The sequence below is a fragment of the Alosa pseudoharengus genome, unplaced genomic scaffold, assembly GCF_046254945.1.
Source record: "Alosa pseudoharengus isolate Yale_2024_CS ecotype anadromous, Long Island Sound unplaced genomic scaffold, YU_APseudo_1.1 YU_APseudo_1.1_scf_14, whole genome shotgun sequence".
In the NCBI taxonomy this organism is placed as follows: domain Eukaryota; kingdom Metazoa; phylum Chordata; class Actinopteri; order Clupeiformes; family Clupeidae; genus Alosa; species Alosa pseudoharengus.
In genome coordinates this window covers 21858568-21877130 of record NW_027468609.1, presented here as the reverse complement: position 1 = coordinate 21877130, position 18563 = coordinate 21858568, and the positions used below count along the sequence as shown (strand labels likewise).

General features: G+C 40.9%; 1 protein-coding gene and 2 pseudogenes across 1 annotated transcript in view; all 3 read right to left on the bottom strand.

The window, feature by feature from the left end:
- Positions 1-18563, bottom strand: part of LOC143123546 (myosin heavy chain, fast skeletal muscle-like) — a 245337-nt pseudogene that overhangs the window by 34193 nt on the left and 192581 nt on the right.
- Positions 8141-18563, bottom strand: part of LOC143123485 (myosin heavy chain, fast skeletal muscle-like) — a 201065-nt gene continuing 190642 nt past the window's right edge. Inside the window, exons 23-26 of the mRNA XM_076284941.1 lie at positions 9853-9957; positions 8528-8623; positions 8251-8382; positions 8141-8161 (exon numbers count right to left, since the gene is read on the bottom strand). Coding sequence (XP_076141056.1) covers positions 8141-8161; positions 8251-8382; positions 8528-8623; positions 9853-9957 — 354 coding nt within the window. The remainder of the gene's footprint in view (positions 8162-8250; positions 8383-8527; positions 8624-9852; positions 9958-18563) is intronic.
- LOC143123487 (myosin heavy chain, skeletal muscle-like) lies at positions 10048-12535 on the bottom strand (annotated as a pseudogene).

Here is an 18563-nt window from a genome sequence, read left to right as displayed (position 1 = left end):
GACCAATCATTTGAGTGGATCTAAATCAAGTGACTGCAAACATTTTGTATGTTACTTCAAAAACTGAAATGGAGCTTGTGTTAGTATCGACTATAGCTGTTATTGTCTCCAGTTTCTAAAGCTGATAGAGGCGCAATCAATCACACAATGCCAACACATTTAACACGGCATGGAATTGGAATGAATAGAGACGCATTACCATTGACGTCATTGCCACCTAATCAGAAGCCTCGAATGCAAATAATGTAAAATGTGTGAATGTAAAATGGTAATGGTAGGCTACAGGAACAAATGAAACATGTTCTGAATGTATTCTAGTGATAGCAGAAAACTATTATAAAAATATTTTATATTTTATTTACCGAAGTATTATTGTTTGTTTAATCCAACGTGAAACTGCAATCGGTTCTGAATGCAGACCAGGCGTCTTCCCCCTACTGGCGTGGGGGTGCACTCAGAACAACCAAAAACAACCAATAACAACTAAACGGGAACATTGTGTGAAGGTACTGTGCAACCACAGGAGAACGTTTTGGTTGGTTGGTTCCCTTAACGTTTAGGAACGTTAAGAAACCCTTAGGTAACGTTCCCTAACCGTTAGTTTTTGGTTTGGTTCGAACTACCCTTTAGGGAACCATACACTAACGTTCCCGAACGTTCCCTTAACGTTTTGTGTTAGTGGGGTATTCTTCGATTAGAAAATGTCAGTAGTGTTATTTCTTCACATTCTATTGATATGTATAGTTGATTTTTGAATGCATTACACTTCAAAAGTTCACAAAAAAAGACACATTGTGCCTTTAAAACTTGAGACTTGCTTGTGACTTGCACATGTGTGACTTACTCCCACCTCTGGCGGCAAGCGTAACGCAACGTTTAGGCCTATCTGTGTTCTATAACGTTTCTTAGCAACACAAACGGTTTGCCTAAACTGACAATTGAATGCGCTCGCGTTGTGCTTTAAAAGTTGAACCAGGTTCAACGCTCAGTTTGCTCAGCGCTAACGTTAAGCTAGTGTTGCCACCATTCCGCTACTGAACCATAGAGAACAATAGGAAGACTGTCGCTTGGCGCTGGTCAGTGTGATCCCCGTGAGGTGAGCCGCCAGCTGCCCATCCCTGCCCTAGAGGATAATTTGGTTTCATCTTCTTAATGTATGAGACACTGTCGCTATAACTGTTGCTGGATTGACCAGAGCTGTCAAGTAACAAAGTAAAAGCACCAACTACTGCCCCTTTCGTTCTAAAATTCTAAAACAACAATGTTTTTTAATATTTCAAAATAACATTTGTTATTACACTGCTCTTCACAAGGCAAGTAGAACGCTCCATTGACTTGAATGAGATTTCCCAAAGTTCTAGCGGTCATTATTTCCGAGGAAAGGACCTGAAAAAAAATAATCACCGCTGTCAATGGCAACGGAGTTTGTGCTTCTAATTCAGGTATTTCATATCACTACGCAAGGACTGGAAGTCACGGTAAAATGTCATTTTTGGTACATAGCTAATTAAGATACTCGTATGGTGTGGGTGCTTGCGTTTCTTTAGGAATCCGCTGTCTTGGTTTGTATAGAAATTAATTTTAAGTGATACATATACGTAAGAGAGCAGAAATAGGGGACAGGCGGTAATTCAAGTCCACCCTCATTAATTTTCATTAATCACCTGGATTAATCATTCATTTTGACAGCACTAATTTATACTGTATATAGACAACCACACAAGGGTAAATGCCACTTGTCCTGTTTTGTTATCTTACATCCGTTGCCCTCACAGATTCCTGCAGCTAAGCTTGGATGTACATTTACATTCCATTATCACCCGGAGAGAAGAAATACTCTTTTCTGATTGGCTGGCGGGTGGCCTTTATAACAGGACACCGTTCCATAGACCTCTCCAGAATATATCCCGCCTCCTAGCTTCCGTATCCATCCAACTTCCGGTCGTGGATTGTCTATGGGAAATAACATGGCGTTTTGAAAGATCGTACCTGTCAAACTCTGTAGGTGACAAAGTAGAAAAAGCTGCTGGGCAGATTGGCCTACACACTTCTGCCATCTAGTTTCCACTGGATTTTTTGATTTTCGGTGCCGTTTAAGAAATATAGTCTATAGTATATTACTTAAACGGCACCGACAATCAAAAAATCCAGTGGAAACTATATGGCAGAAGTGTGTAGGCCAATCTGCCCACCAGCTTTTTCAACTTCGCTACCTACAGATGTTTTACCGGTATGATATTTCGAAACGCCATGTTATTTCTCATAGACAATCCACACCCGGAAGTTGGATGGATACGGAAGTTACGGAGGCGGGACTTATTCTGGAGAGGTCAATATCAATGCTTATGAATGGTAACTATAACAACCATAGTAGGACAACGGTTGCAGCGCTCTAGAATCTTTTGGTTGCAGGCTTCCCAACAATGGAATCAACTGTAAACAAGCTAACTGTCCATGCTAAAGTTGTACAACAAGCTGAACTAGTGAGCTTCTTTTTAAACAGAACCGCGTGTTTACAGTGTTTACAGTGGCAACCGGGTGATAAGCGGGATAACGGCCTTCGAGGTGTGTCCAGTTATACGGAATTAATGGACTTGGGCGGAGGCAACTCGCCCTCGTCCATTAATTCCGTATAACAGGACACCTCGGCGGCCGTTATCCCTTACATAAAGGTCATTGATAACATACCTCTGAAGTTTGACTTTTTGCACCATTAATACTTATGAGCAACTAGTCATCATATCTTCATGTTATTCACATCCACATATAGTCCACATATGGTTCTTTAATGTATTTGGATTGTACTAAAATGCGCTCATTTTCAATGGGCATATATGGGGCTGAAACAGGTAGCTAGTGCATCCCATATGTTTCAACATTAACATTTTAATATAACATTATAGTCATTATGGCCTTTAGAAGGGGGTGCACTATATGCCCCTGTGGTGCGGCCTAAACTTTTGTCCTTTAGTGACATTTTTTCACCTTGCATTACTTTTACTTTTATACTTTAAGTAGTTTTAAATAAAGTTTTAAAACCAGTACTTTTATACTTTTACATAAGTAAAAAGCTTGAGTCAAGTCAAGTCAAGTCAGGGTTTATTGATATAGCCCATTTCATACACAGAAAGGTAGCCAAATGTGCTTCACATAGTCATAACAATCACATATAAAAAAGCAAAATAAATAATTACACGAAAATTACGAATTAAAAAAAAAACAGAAACAAAAACCAGCACAAATAAAAACATGAATTCTAACAGACCACAGGTACAAGAGTGGGTTAGTGGAAGGCATCGTGGAAAAGTTTGGTTTTTAATCTAAATTTAAAAATGGAGATGGTGGGAGAGGTCTTGATGTCTATAGGAAGACGGTTCCAGAGACGGACCGCATAGCAGCTAAAGGCAGACTCTCCCTGCTTGGTGCGGGCGCTGGTTTGTACCAGTTGGAGTTTTTCCGCTGAGTTGAGTTGATACTTCAGCTTCTACAGAAGTCTTTTTAAACCCTTGTATCTATACTAATACTCGAGTAATAAATGTGAATACTTTTGACACCTCTGGGCTTGACTCAAGGGGAGGCAGGAGGGGGCCTTCATTAAAAGGGGGCCATTCAACTTGTTTATTACACGGCTCTTCAGAGTGCTGCAGAATGCTCCATTCACTTGAATGGGCCTTCCCAATGTTCGGTGGTCTGCTAATTCTCAATAACAGACCGTTGCTAAGTATAACAGACTGCTGTCAAGGAAAATGGGCTTTGTGCTTCTAATTTACGTATTTCATATTACTGCGCAAGGACTGGAACTTCATTCAAAAGTGAAAGTAGACGGTTGATCAGCTGTGTTCTAAAGAATGTTTGATTCAAGTTCAGTGTGTGCTGTTGCAAACTATTTGTTTCTTATTTTACCAATAATGACCAGCGTTCTATACATTATCCCTTACGTAGTGTGCATAGGCAGGAGTTTTAATTGTTGACCTATTTAGCTGTTTAATGCAGTGTTGACCAATATCTTCCCCAAATATATAAACAGATTACAGATGATGCTGTTCCATCATGGAAGTAGCAGCATATGTTCAGTTTGTATTATATGAACATTTCCTTATACATGCTATGAATACGTTTGTTTATATTTGAGCTGCTCAAGTAGGCCTATATATTATTTGTTGTATTACTGCAACTATATCAATTGACTTTTAAATACAACTATTAAAGGAAAGTCAGTTAGTTACACATACCACATTTCCCATTCCTGTCAAAATGTATTATGATACTGGATGTTGTCCAAATAATTTGCCATTGGTAAATAACAAAAAGGCAACAACTTTACAATTGAATATACAGTAATAGAAAAAACAATGTATTGAAAGGCCTTGTGCAGCCAATAAAATGCAACCCACTGAGTGCTGCTATATAGCCTTAACAATCCCAAACCCTTTAATTGTGTTGAGACCCTAGCAGCAGGAGTGGAGCATTTGCGTGCAACGAATGATTTAGAGTTCCCAGTAAGCTTGTGTGGAGATATGTGTCAGTCCCTTTGGGGTTAACAACTTCACAAGTTCTATTTATGATGTTAGGTTTTATTGGACCGACATGCCTGACAAATTGTAGATGCTTTGAAATCAGTGACTTCCCCTAAGTGAATGATTTATTGCCAGGGAATTTATTGCCACCTCTCAACACTTCCAAATAGATTAATAATGCATAACTAGGAGGTGTATCATTTTAATGGGCTTATTTCCTCCAGGCCAAACTGAATCATAGTTCATCTACAATATCATCAGGTTTGACAGATACAGATGTTGTATTGAAATATAGGCGTAATGTTTGAATAAAACAACAAAAAGGTAGAATGCAATTATTTAATGTTGGCCTGAAAGTATAAACAAATATTGTGCTGTTAAACCATAAAGTAAAGCATATATTGAAATATATGTGAATTGCCTATAGGTATTGTATACAAATATTTGACCAGCAGGCGTTTTACAACACATATTTTGAATGTCGTGATAATATAACTTACCTACTGGGGTGTCCCATGACAGAACATGTTTAGTGCCAGCAGCTGCTAGCTAGAATGTCACTGTACCACTAAGACTCTGTGCCATACAAGGTATCTAGCTGTGAGGAGGATCTGATATCCTTAGTTCCTTATTGATGCATACGGTCTGAACATGCTCGTGTGTGTGACTGCCACATTTTTGCTGTGACTGCTATGTTTATTTCTAACTGTCTCTGCCCAACAAACTCAACAAGTTCATGAGTGACAGCTGCAACAGGTGCACAAGAGATGCCAAGCTCAGCATGTGGGCTGCATGTTTGTATGTTTGTGTGTTAGTGAGGGAAAAGTTATTCTTTATTTTAATCTTATTCGGTGAGATCCATTATATAAATAAATGGATGCGTCCTTGTATACTAAGTGGTATACTTAATGGATGACATTGACACACGTGACAGGTGCACGTGTCTTAGTGTAGAATTACAGCAAATATGTTTGAAAATCATGCGTCAGGACAAAAGCTGATGGAAAGAACAACATGTCAAAGAAGGGAATGGTAGCGTGCAGCAATGCACAGGATAAAATTAGACCAGATGCTGCCTTATAGAACTGCTTGTCATGCACTCCACTGGAAGAAACCAGGTTGTGCACATTTCCAGAGCTAAATTTAAACTGGCTCTTAAATTCCAATTCAATTATTGAATTTCACTTGCATTTCAATTGGAGCAAACAGGAATCAGAATTGCAATTCAAATTTTGCCCAACCCTTGTAAGAAAACATATTTATCGCCACACCTGGGAAAATTTAATAAAAAGAGTAATTAAGTCTTTGTTTGCTAATTTATCATTGTCTCACAATGAAAAAAGTGAAAATTCAACCTTTAATGAAAGCATTCTGAGAAAAAAAACATGCATTGTAATTAGAATGTCTATGAACAGTGTCCTATTACTTCCTGTTTTAGTTCTGTTATGTAGGACTAGGTGTTGATATCCCTAAGTATACATGAGACATTACGGGCAGCCGTGGCCTACTGGTTAGGGTTAGGGCTTCGGGCTTGGAATAAAAGGGTTGCCGGTTCGATCCCTGACCAGTAGGAAAAATGTGGGCGGGGGAAGTCTTAGAGCACCGCTCTCTCATGCCCACATCCACGGTTGAAGTGCCTTTGAGCAAGACACCTAACCCCTCAATCAAGGTTATCAAGTGGGAGCCCTCCTTCCTCAACAGTTCGCTGATACGCACAACCCTGTTTCTTCTAGTGGAGTGCATGACAAGCAGTTCTATAAGGCAGCATCTGCTCTAATTTTATCCTGTAAATTGCTGCACGCTACCATTCCCTTCATTGACATGTTCTTTAAATTAAACAGGTCCACGGTGTCTCCAGAGGGTTCAGCAGTGACTCCCGGCATCCCGGGCTCACTCTAACACCATCTCAGTTGAGGCCCAAGTGGAATCTTTTAGCAGCTGAAAAGGGCAGTCAGCAGCAGCAAGATCTTTCAGTGCTTGCCGGTGGACCTTTCCTCGCACTCCCATGTCCCGGAGTAGCCTTGATGTTGACTTGGCTATAAAACCAATTGGTCAATTATTCGTCAATCCAGCCTATTTTGGTCTGTGCATATTATGTAAAAACGTGATTTGAGTCTTACAATCAGATTCAATTGTGGAGCAAGTATGCTCGCCCTAGATCGTGCAGACCAATCAAATCGGGCTTTACGATGATAGACCAGGCGCTGTTGCTCACCTGTCCATCACGTCATCTGAGCACGCTTAGATTAGGCTTATGTTTAAAACAAAAACGCTGTGGCTAGAAGGATACATGGCTTTTAAGACCCCATATGGAAAATGCATATTAGTTAATGAGGTTTTATCACTGAAACGATTATTTCTGAAAACTTTGGCCAAAGTTGAGATGTGGGAAAACTCGTGGTTTCACTTTCATCAAGGGAAAACAGCGCTGTTGCATTGCGACATGTTCCCTCGTTCGTTTGAAATCTCTGATTGAATGACCACCTGTTTGAGGGATTTGCGACAGCCTTTCCCAGTTGTTTAACATGTTTGTAGCATATCAGTGTTCAACAGAATTATTTTTAAAAACGGAGGGGATATAGGCTATCAGTTTTTTTCCTAATAGCCTACCCTAGGCCTACTACGCATCTCTTAGATTTCGCTAATGAGTGTTGTAGGCTAGGAGTTTTTGACGGCACTAACTTTTACAAAAGACCAGAAAACAATGTTAAGGCATTTGTAGAGAAGAAAGATGGTTTGTGTGTTTTCTTCCTACACCTCACTGTAAGCTATTTCGTTGCTCGGTTAGGTCTATCCAATTGAGTGCAGAGGCATTCCCCACCTGCATCGGTTGAAACACGCCCCATAATTACGTCCCAATGGAGCAGTATTAGACTCATAATCTGACTAGAATTGAGTATGACTGCGTCAGGCTAGTAGCCTTATGCAGCCAACATTGAACGACTAACTTCAGTGACTTTAAGATGTAAGACAGTCTCTGGCCTTTGAAGAAAATGTACTGAATAAGACCACTGTCAAGATCCTAACAATGATATTGCTTGCGTTTAAAGACTTTTTGTGCTCTGTCAGGTGTTGCAAACATACATATTTTGTTATGAATATATCAGCAGCTTGGAAGAAATTGGCATCCTAGTTTTAGCATTTGTGTATTTGTTTGTTCATTTGTACAGTGTGTGCAATTATTTGCATGTCAATATCCTGACTGAAATGTACTGGAATTATTTGTTACAAGTATTATTTTTTAAATGGTCAATGCTAATTTTTGGATTGGCTGCTTCTATGTTTAAGCTGGCAGGCTTAGATGAGAGTGCAACACATACACTCTGTCTATCTATCTATCTATCTATCTATCTATCTACCCACCCACCCATCTATCTATCTACCTGGGTATTGAGCGCACCAAAATGTAAATGTTTTCAGTTTCATTCAGATGTCTAAAAAACAAATGGCAATAGGGAAATCAAAACATGTTACAAAATAAGCAAATTATTCTGACTGACATTAAAACAATGAACTCATATACAGTATAATGCAGAGACTTTTATTATGATGTATTTACAAAATAGCCACAGTAATCAGGATATTAATCCAGCTGAGTGACAAGGCAGAAGATTTCACAGGATTTACTCTGCAGCTTCCTTGCCCTAAGACAGAGAAATTGAGAAATTTAATGTAATTGAGTAGGAACATATGATGACTTACAACACATTGAAATATGGTAAATTTGATTTACCTTTCCAGCATCACGGCTCTTTGCTCTCAACTTGTTGACCTGGGATTCAGCAATGTCAGCACGCTCCTCAGCCTCCTCTAGCTCATGCTGAACCTTTCTGAACTTGGACAGGTAGCCATTAGCTTGCTCCTCCTGATAAGGAAATGAATACAGAGGCTTTAGAGTTATATGTTTGATGATTACAGAGGCTTTAGTTCTAAAGCAAACCTATTATTTTTTATTATTAATACAAAAGGCAAGACATTTGCCCATATAGGCAATATAAGAGACTGCTTACAGCTTCCTCAGCCTGCCTCTTATAGGCTTTGACCTTCAGCTGCAGCTTGTCAACCAGGTCCTGCAGTCTGGTGACATTCTTCTTGTCCTCCTCAGTCTGAAAAGAAAAACAATTGGTCAATTGTTGTCATCATCAATATGAAACAGTGATCCTTTTTTGGCACACCAACCCCCTCCCCCCAAGATTCTAAATCAATTGTATGCACCATATTGCTATGTAGCATGGTAATATTATACACCATTTTAAAGTTTGGACTCTTGGGGATCCATACATGACAACCTTTTTCATGTACAATCTTTTTAGTGCTTTATATTGTCAGATTACCGTAATCTTATATCTCAATTAAATTGAATCAAAAATGCCCTCCTCCCCCTTTGGTGCTTCCCTACTTTCTAGCTGCAGTGTATATCCTTAGCTATATGCTAGATGTAGATGCAACATATTGGGTCTTGCAATATTCACAGGAATCCATAGAAATTGAGTATGCATGTTGTTTTATCCAATATTAGTTGTATAATCCATTTTATACACACCCATTGAACCAACAAAGAAAATGCAAATGCAAATGTAATTAGTTTTATGTAGTCATTCTATATCCGAACCCCTGAGCCCCCTCCGAATACACTGCAAAAACTGCTTATCTAACAAAATCTAACCAAGTGTTATTAATCTTATATCAAGATAAAAAAAACTAGTTGGTATTGTTTTCAGTATAAAGAGAATTACCTAGCGCTTTCTTGTGAAATCATGACTTAAAGGGGTGGTTCAGGATTTTGGACATAAGACCTCATTTCCAAGTAAGCAAGTGTGATATTTATCAGTGGAGACCGTTTTCAACACGTTTCATCCAGTCCTTCTAATTGCCGAGTTCGCAGGTGCTAGGCTAGCGCAAGTCAACGGTATGTGCTAGCCTGCCACTAAAGACAGTCTTACCCACTCCAAAGTACAAAGTAAGTTCCGCCTAGCTCCACTCACATCCATCTGGGATCGGTTCTGTTGAGAGTGATTTCAGCACGAGATTGTATGGTAGAGCCAATCAGGACGCAGGGCGGGAGTTTCATAGATGTGACGTAGCGTAGAAGCGACTGTGAGACTGTTCTCAGCGTCACGGGTTGGCTTCGATGTGAGTGGTTGAAGTAGCACGTCAATAGATGACGGACAAGTGGCTTATCCAATCTTATGCAAGGATTTTTTAATAAGGCCCAGCCTTCTGAAGCACCACTCCAATGGATCGATCCCATATGGATGAGTGGAGCTAGCGATCTCATCTGGCGAGAGTCAGGTTATAGAAATGGCCCATTATAGTGGATAAAGAAAGTTTGTACCTGGTAGGTGAGTTCCTTCACCCTCCTCTCGTATTTGCGGACACCCTTGATAGCATCAACACCGCGTCGTTGTTCATTCTCAACCTCACCTTCCAGCTCACGAACCTTTACATAAGCAACATTTTCATATCAGACAAGGTCTTCATTTTATTCATTACATTCTGAACAATTTTCATCTGACCCAAGTTTAGCCACTCACCCTGGACTCTCAGCCTCATCCAGGCGGTGCTGCAGATCCTTCACAGTGACCTCCAGGTTCTTCTTCATCCTCTCCAGATGAGAACTGGTGTCATGCTCCTTCTTCAGCTCCTCTGCCATCATGGCAGCCTAGATGACGGCATGATTTATTTATGGAAGGTAGCATGAAAACATATCCTTAATGTTCACATGTTTAATACGTTAGGGATGAATTAAGAAAAAGATAACACTACTTACATCAGTGATGGCTTTCTTGGCCTTGTCCTCTACATTTCTAGCCTCCTGGACAATGTCATCAACCTCACTTTGGACCTGAACCAGGTCAGCCTCAAGCTTCTTCTTGGTGTTAATCAGACTTGTGTTCTAACATTAACAGAAATAATTAGTTAAATGTTATATGATGAAAAATCTTTTGAAAGTACTGTGGAAACGAAGGAAATAATTATTTTATGTCCACTATATGTCCACCTGAGAGTGCAGAAGGCCAACGCGCTCACTGGCATCAACCAGCTCCTGTTCAGCCACTTTGCGGCCTCTCTCTGTCTGCTCCAGGGCAGCTCTGAGCTCCTCAATCTCAGCCACCATCAGGGTGTTCCTGCGCTCCACCATGGCAACCTGCTCCTTCCCGTCTTCTTGTCCTCTGACAGCATCATCAAGGTGCAGTTGGGCATCCTAATAGAAAAACATAGAATGACAAAAGAGATGTCATGCTACTAAGTTTGGATGTTTTATGGAGATACCTGTACTATCAAATGAACAGTAATGGCGGTTAGATGCAATCTCTTCATTCTCTACATTTTATAACTGACCTTGAGTTGAGCCTGCACATTTCTCAGTTGTTTCTGGGACTCAGCAGCCTGGCGGTTAGCATGGCTCAGCTGAATTTCCATTTCATTGAGGTCTCCCTCCATCTTCTTCTTGATTCTCAGGGCATCATTCCTGCTCCTGACCTCAGAGTCCAGAGTGCTCTGCATGGCCCTCTGGCTGTTCCTCTTGATCTGCTCCATCTCCTCATCCTTTTCTGCAAGTTTCCTGTCAACCTCACCCTTGATCTGGTTGAGTTCAAGTTGGACACGAAGAATCTTGGACTCCTCATGCTCGAGAGTTCCCTAAACAAAGAAAATGAAGAATTTTAAAATATAACATCATTTCAGTTTTTCACTGTGTAGAAAAGCCCGCCTGAATTTCTACCTCAGCCTCCTCCAGGGCTCTGGATCTCAGACTTTTCAGTTTCTACAGTCTTCTTGGCCTTCTCCAGCTCATGGATGCTCTTTCCAGTCTCACCAAGCTGCTCAGTCAGGTCCGAGATTTCCTCTGCCAATATGCATATTACAGGATATTACAGTAAACAATATTATCTGGATGTTTAAAAATATTTTTGATTGGGATATGGATTGGGTTGATTTGACTCACGTTGCAAATTCTTATTCTCCCTCTTCAGGGTCTCCAGGTGGTCAAGAGACTCCTCATAGGAGTTCTTCATCTTGAACAGCTCAGTGCTGAGAGAACGAGCCTCTTTCTGAGCACCCTCCAACTCTGCCTGACCCTCCTCATACTTCTGCTTCCATTCTGCCAGGACCTTTTAGAAACAGTTTTTAGTTGTGAGGCTTATATATATTCAGTTTTTACATACATTCCACATTTGAATGATGTTTTGGAGGTATTACCTTGTCAAAGTTTCTTTGCTTCTTGTCAAGGTTGGCAGCTAAAGCATTGGCTCTCTCCACGTCAATCATGAGGTCCTCAACCTCACCCTGGAGTCTCTGCTTGGTCTTATCCAGAGAGGCACACTTGGAGTTGACAGCCTCGATTTGCTCCTCAGCCTCCTGCAGACACTGGGCAAGCTTTTTTCTGGAAATACCAACAGATTGATGTTAGAGGGACATTATGGGTTTTCCTCAAGAAAATGCAAGGTTTTTACTAACATCCCAATTTACTTTTTTGCACATTTTTAGCACATACTTGGACTCCTCAAGCTCCTCAGTGCACTGGATGGCATCAGTTTCATACTTGGTTCTCCACTGAGCAACCTCGCTGTTGGCCTTGGACATGCCACGCTGCAGTTCAGCTTTAGCCTCCTGCTCTTCCTCAAACTGCTCCCTCAGGAGGTCGCAGTCATGGCGTGCAGACTGAACAGCATGGGCCAGGGCATTCTTGGCCTATTTGTTAACAAGTGAGGGTGTTAAAGCCTTTCACATAATGTGTTCTATGTAATAGAATTTTTTTTTCTCTTGGTGCATCAGTATATCAGTACCTTGACCTCCTCCTCATTCAGTCTCTTCAGCTCTTCAATTTGCTGAGTGAAGGCCTGTTTGCTCCTGGTCAGCTGAGACACAAGAGCATCTTTCTCCTCAATCTGGCGGCCAAGCTCACCATTTTCCGTCTGAAGTCTTGCTCTCTGAGCACTGAGGTCATTGACCTGACGGGCAGCCTCATCACTCTTGGACTTGATTTCACTGAGTTGGTCCTCAAGGGTGCGGCACATCTTCTCTAGATTCCCCTGTTTATGAAAATGTCCATTAGTAGCAAAATATATATTGTAAGTAGAGCCCGACCGATTAATCGGCGGGCCGATATTAGGCATTTTCCAAACTATCGGTATCGCCGATAAATTATTATTTTAAAAATAAAATAAAAACGGACGAAACACCCTTCAACCATGTCATGAGTGTTAGCGTTGTATGGGGGAAGTGAGGGGTTAGGTGCCTTGTGCCCACACTTCAGCCGTGGATGTGGGCATGGGAGAGCAGCGCTCAACCACTTCCCCCACCCACATTTTTCCTATTGGTTGGGGACCCTTCGGTTACAAGCCTGAAGCCCTAACCAGTAGGCCACGGCTGCCCCCAACATTTTGAGTTGCGTGTCCCAAGTCCTGATTAAAGCCTGTCGGAACGCTAAAATGTCCCTGTTTACACCAACCACTATTAAAATGTGGTATTATTATAGTTCGGTCATTAACTAAATCCATGTAGAAAGACTATAGCCTAAAGCGTCCGGCGTATGATTGCGATATGGTGTGTGTGTGCGCCTGAGTGTCAGTCAATCGTAACAGTCTGCATAATCTTTGTAGCCAACCGTACAGTGTATCTCTGTAAACATTGTTGCAATGCCTCATCATATCTTCCTCATTTTAACAGTTAGGACAATGCTGAAGAGAAAGAATTGGCAACACTGAGCACAGGCCTTTATTTGTGGCAGGCTTGTATTCGAGGCAGGCCTTTATTTCTTACATGCGTTGAATTGCCTTCTCTTTTATTGTGAGACATGCATTTAGTTTGGAGCGTCATACCGGTTATCAAAAGCAGAAGATGTTTGGTTTGGGATTTGTTTGGACTGTTTGATTATATTGCTAAATATTGGGACTTATGGGCACTGAAATCTGGGGGGGGGGTTTATGGTTCACTGTTTCATGTAGTTGAAAGAGTCAAGTCAAGTTTATTTATATAGCGCATTTCATTCACACAGGTCATTCAATGTGCTTTACATAAACAAATGCAAAAAGTAATAACAAATAAAAACCACAGAAGGGCAATATAGTCAAATAATAGTTCAAAAGGTAAAGATCAAAATAAAAAGAAAACATAAAACGCACAAGGTAAAATCATTTAAAAATATAGAATTAATAGGCAAAAAACAAAGGCAAAAATAGTAAAAAAGTAATAAAAGTAACTAGAAATTCAATTCCAAGGAATTACCGATGCATGAAAATGCAAAACATATGATGTAAAATATTGTGTTAAAACAGATAACTTTGCTAATGTTTGCTAGTAGTTATGTTAACAATGTTAACAACCGTCACATATGTCCAACCTCTTACGTGTATGTGTCAATTAATATTCATTTCTATACAAACCAAGACGCCGGATTCCTAAAGAACCGCAAACACCCACACAATAAGTTTATCTAAATTAGCTATGTACCAAAAATTACATGTTACCTTTACTCGAAGAGCTGTAAACAGTGTTGTAAGGCTGTGTGTACAAATCCGCTTGGAGCTCCAGTGGAATTTTGATTTGCCGACGAGAATTCTCGGGCTCTCTGTTGTTTTAAGAATTTTCGAATGAAATGGTTGGTAATTAGCACTGAATAGCAATCTTAAATATATTAACCATGTTACTTAGCTAATGTTTGTTAGCATGCTAACCATGTTACTTAGCTAACAATGTTGAATATGTTAGCAATGCTAATAATATTAACCATGTTACTTAGCTAACTTAGCTAATGTTTGCTAGTAATTATACTAATATGTAAGGGATAATGGACGACACGGTGGTCTGTTCACAAAAGTTAATGCACGGTTGAGGTTGTAAAACGGTCCCGACGCGAAGCGGAGGGCCGTTTAAACCTCGTAAGTGCATTAATTTCTGTGAACAGACCACCGTGGAGTCCATTATCCCGCTTATTCCACTGTTGCCACTTGCGTTGTGTTCATTTCCTGTTACAATTTTAACGTTTTAATCGCTAAAACTGTCTTGTTTGTAGAACTAATTTCTTCCGACACATATCAACTAATTTCTCAACTTGTAGGACAAACTGCCGTTACTAGTTCTAAATGGATGGTTGCTACGGCCAAAGGCCAGTCGTTAGTTCTATCTCTCCCGTTGTCAAGCGGGCGTATCCCAAGATTCTGATGAGCTTTGAAACATCGCTATTTTACTTAGCCTGCTGTCATCCATCTAGCTAAAAGCCACCTCCGTCATATGCTACAATGTTGCAATGTTCTGAACGTCTGCATTTTACAGCTCGGATGCAACGTGACAGTTCATTTAAACTTCACAACGAGTTCGGCGAATTAATATACAAGTGTGATACGGCCAAAAAAATGGATCTACTTCATAGGTGTGCAGATAACATACGGTTAATGGTCGTTCTAAATTACGTAGGACAATGGGAAATTCAACCAAGCAGTGGAATAAATAAATATATATATAGGCTATATATAGGCTATTTCCCCGGTAGTAGACTATTTCCCTGGTAGTAGGCTATTTACACAGTGCAAAACATTCTCAGTCTATAAGCCACAGCAGAGAGAACGTCACTTCAATAAACTAAGTCCAACCGTTACGCCCCCACGCCAGCAGAGGAGACACTTCCTCTAGTGAGCAGTGGAAGACCCGCCTGTCGCGCTTCCACCAGAACAGCTGATAGGATAAACAACAGTCAGTGTGCGGCTTGCCGTAGTGTGCGGCGGCAAATTCAGAACAGAAAGGCTAGCCTACAGTTTGATTAGGCTACTATTTCACGTTACTTGGATGTATGTGGATGTGAATGTGGTTCATAAACAACGCGCCTGTGATCGTCGGTGCTCATTCCTTCTAGAAGAGGGGACCTTTAAATGAACACTTCCCTTTGCTTGAAGGAATGGTGAGCGTTGGATCTATTGCCAGATGAGTGGTTACTTGTCTCGCCAGGAGAATGGACATATGCTGTCGGGAAATCAGCCGTAGCCTACCAGGGTTCACTGGCACGTAGGCGCTACAAACCGGAGCAATGGTAAGATTTAAAGAATAGACTATCAGACATCCCAACCTGCAAAAAGTCATTTCAGGGAGGAGGTATCACGAAGCCCCCCCCCCCCCCAAAAAAAAAAATACACCAAATAAGGAAGGCCTATATATAGAAATTGTGAAAATAAAAGATGTAGATTTTGGTAGTTTGGTCTTTTCATGTAGCCTTGGCAACTAGCCATCTAGTAGCCTATAGGCCTGAAAAATATGCTCATGAATTTACACTTGTTAAACTCATCTCAACATGTCTTTTGCAATCATTTAACCCAGCATGGGTAATGCTAAAGTCACTGTTACAAACAGTGTAGCGTGCAAGACTGGCCTATCATTACTTTTTACTCTTATGAGACAAGGGTACACTTTGAAATGGGTCTTACATTTTCCTTTGGGGCACTGACATGACGCTCCTTTTGCTAGATACACTGAACTGATTCGGTTCGGGAGAAAAGAGATAAAAAGCCCGCCTACACTGAAAACTGATTGGTTGATTTAGTGAAACAGGCCAATCAGGATGCTCTCTGTCTTGGATGCGCTCAGGCACACACGCACCACTCCTCACTCTCTCACTGTCGTGTACGCGCTACACTCAGATGCACACGCGATTTGAAGTCTCGGTCTCGCGTGCGCGCTCTTGATCGCTCGCTCTAGATTCCGGGAGGTTTTATCTAATTTGCGGGCGTCAGGGAGCCGCTATCAATATGCGGGAGACTCCCGGAACTTCCGGGAGACTTGGGATGTCTGGACTATGCTTTCATTCTGCTGTAGGCTATAAGGAAATATATAGGCTATGTTAATAGATACCGATCTTAACTGTACATTTTGTTTTCACAGACTAACTTTGCCTCTTAATGGGGCCGTGACCTCCTCTTTGCTCGGAGTTGTCTGCAAGTCATTCGGTAAACTCCAGGTTGCTGTCCATAGAGGACCGGTTGGCTGCTCTGGAGAGGGTAAGACTTTTTTTTGGTGACTATTTTCCAGGTGCATTGATAGATGTGTCGTGTCCATACGCAGTGCATTGCACAGTACTGATTGTCTCTATTAATTGTTTTTTACAGCTGCTGGAATCGAGACAGAGTGTGCTAGCAGAGGACGAGGTGGAACTTTGGAAGTCCGCCACCTTAGACCTGATGTCTGGCCGTTGTTGGCTGGGTGTCTGAGTGGATTGTACGATCGCCGTCCTTTCGTAGCCCGGAGCTCTCTGAACTTTGTGCCACGCTGCAGTCCCGGTTAGAGGCGACTCCGAAGTACAGAGCCACGCACCATAGGCGTCGGCAAAACGGGCCTGCCTCAGACTACGTTTACACGAAGAAGGGTATTTTTCTAAACGAATATCTGGCCATCTACGTTTGCAAATAAAACTGCATTTACATGAGACGGTTCATTTTTAAATTGTGTTTACACGAACCCGTGTACATACATGCCGTCATGAGCACGCCAAACCACAGTGGCAGTCTAACGATAAGCTCAAGCTCACATTAACCAATCAGAACCCTGAAAAGTCGCACGTGAGAACATGTAAATGTAAACATTGGTCGCACATTTGGTGTACTTCTGTCGCATACTGTGACGTTGGCTGCCCAAAACTCCGTTTACCACAGTTTAGAACCAAACGCATAAACGGAGTTTTTCCAAAAAAAACACTGGCCGGAGTTTTTTTGGATAACCGTTTTACGGGGCGAATTCTCCGTTTGCGTCTAAATGAAAGGCTCAAACGTAGGGAATAGGGCTGGGACAACGCGTCGACGTAATCGATGACGTCGATGCAAAAAATACGTCGACGCAAAATATGAGCGTCGATTCGTCAAGCATAACGTGTGCTGCTAAATATTTTTCATTTTACACCTTCAGTGTTTTCCATACGTTGACTAATCTGTGGCTGGGCACCACGAAATCAAAACCGGCCACCACACATTGATGTTCTATGTTGTAGGCCTACTATTTAAATTAAAGTTAAGATAAAATAATTTCATTGAGCTGCACTTTTTACTCACACAGCCTTTCCTCGCCCCGCCCGCTCTCTCTCGTAACGAGCCCACTGCTCCTCCTCTGCATGTGCATTTAACAAAATATTCACGATTGTTAAAGGATTGTTGTTGCCACATAGAAGCACTGCATAGAACACAGTGGGCTAAATTGCTATTAAATCCGCTTAGCATCGTGACCACGCTGCACAAATTTGTTCAAAACTGCTGCATTAAAGTTAAAGTAAACTCTGCTAAGGTCTTATCACAACATAGTACTTTGAGGAGACTAAACTAAGTTAAGTTACAGTATGCAATCAAGCAGTATCTCAAAGCTAACGTTAGAATACTGTTTGGATGTCAAGTTTAGCATGCTTACTTGCAGCTGCTTGTATTTGTTACTCATGCAGGGCTCATTTTATTGACTCTGAATGTTTGCAAAATCCCGATGTAAATGGAAAAGTGTTTTCCAAGACTCAAAAGTGCTTGTCCAAAGGAGAAGAACGAACCGTTATTTGAACTAACTACGTTATGTATTGCATCCACACATCAGCAGCCTTTTAACTGTGTTAATGTTAATAGCAAGGATTCCTACACGAACGTCTTAAAATGACAGGCACTCAATTAGACATACACTACTGAACTTTATTGAATGCTACCTCTGACTAAGAATGCATTACTTTGCACTTGTATAGTCTTTTATTTTTGAATCTTAAGAGCAATAAACATATATTGCAATGTCAAAGAATTCATGTTTTTTTCATTCAGTTTTTTTCATTCATGTAAATAAACATGTATAAGTTGCTATTAGTGAATTAATGGGGAGATAATCAAATCGAATCGAAATCGAATCGGACTGAAAAAATGAATCGTTAGATTAATCGATGCATCGAAAAAATAATCGCTAGATTAATCGTTTAAAAAATAATCGTTTATCCCAGCTCTAGTAGGGAAATGTCTTCGTTTATACAAATACACATGCTTGTGTAAACGGGGTCTCAGAAAGAACCACCAGTTACTTACAGCCCCAAGCAAACAGCCAGTA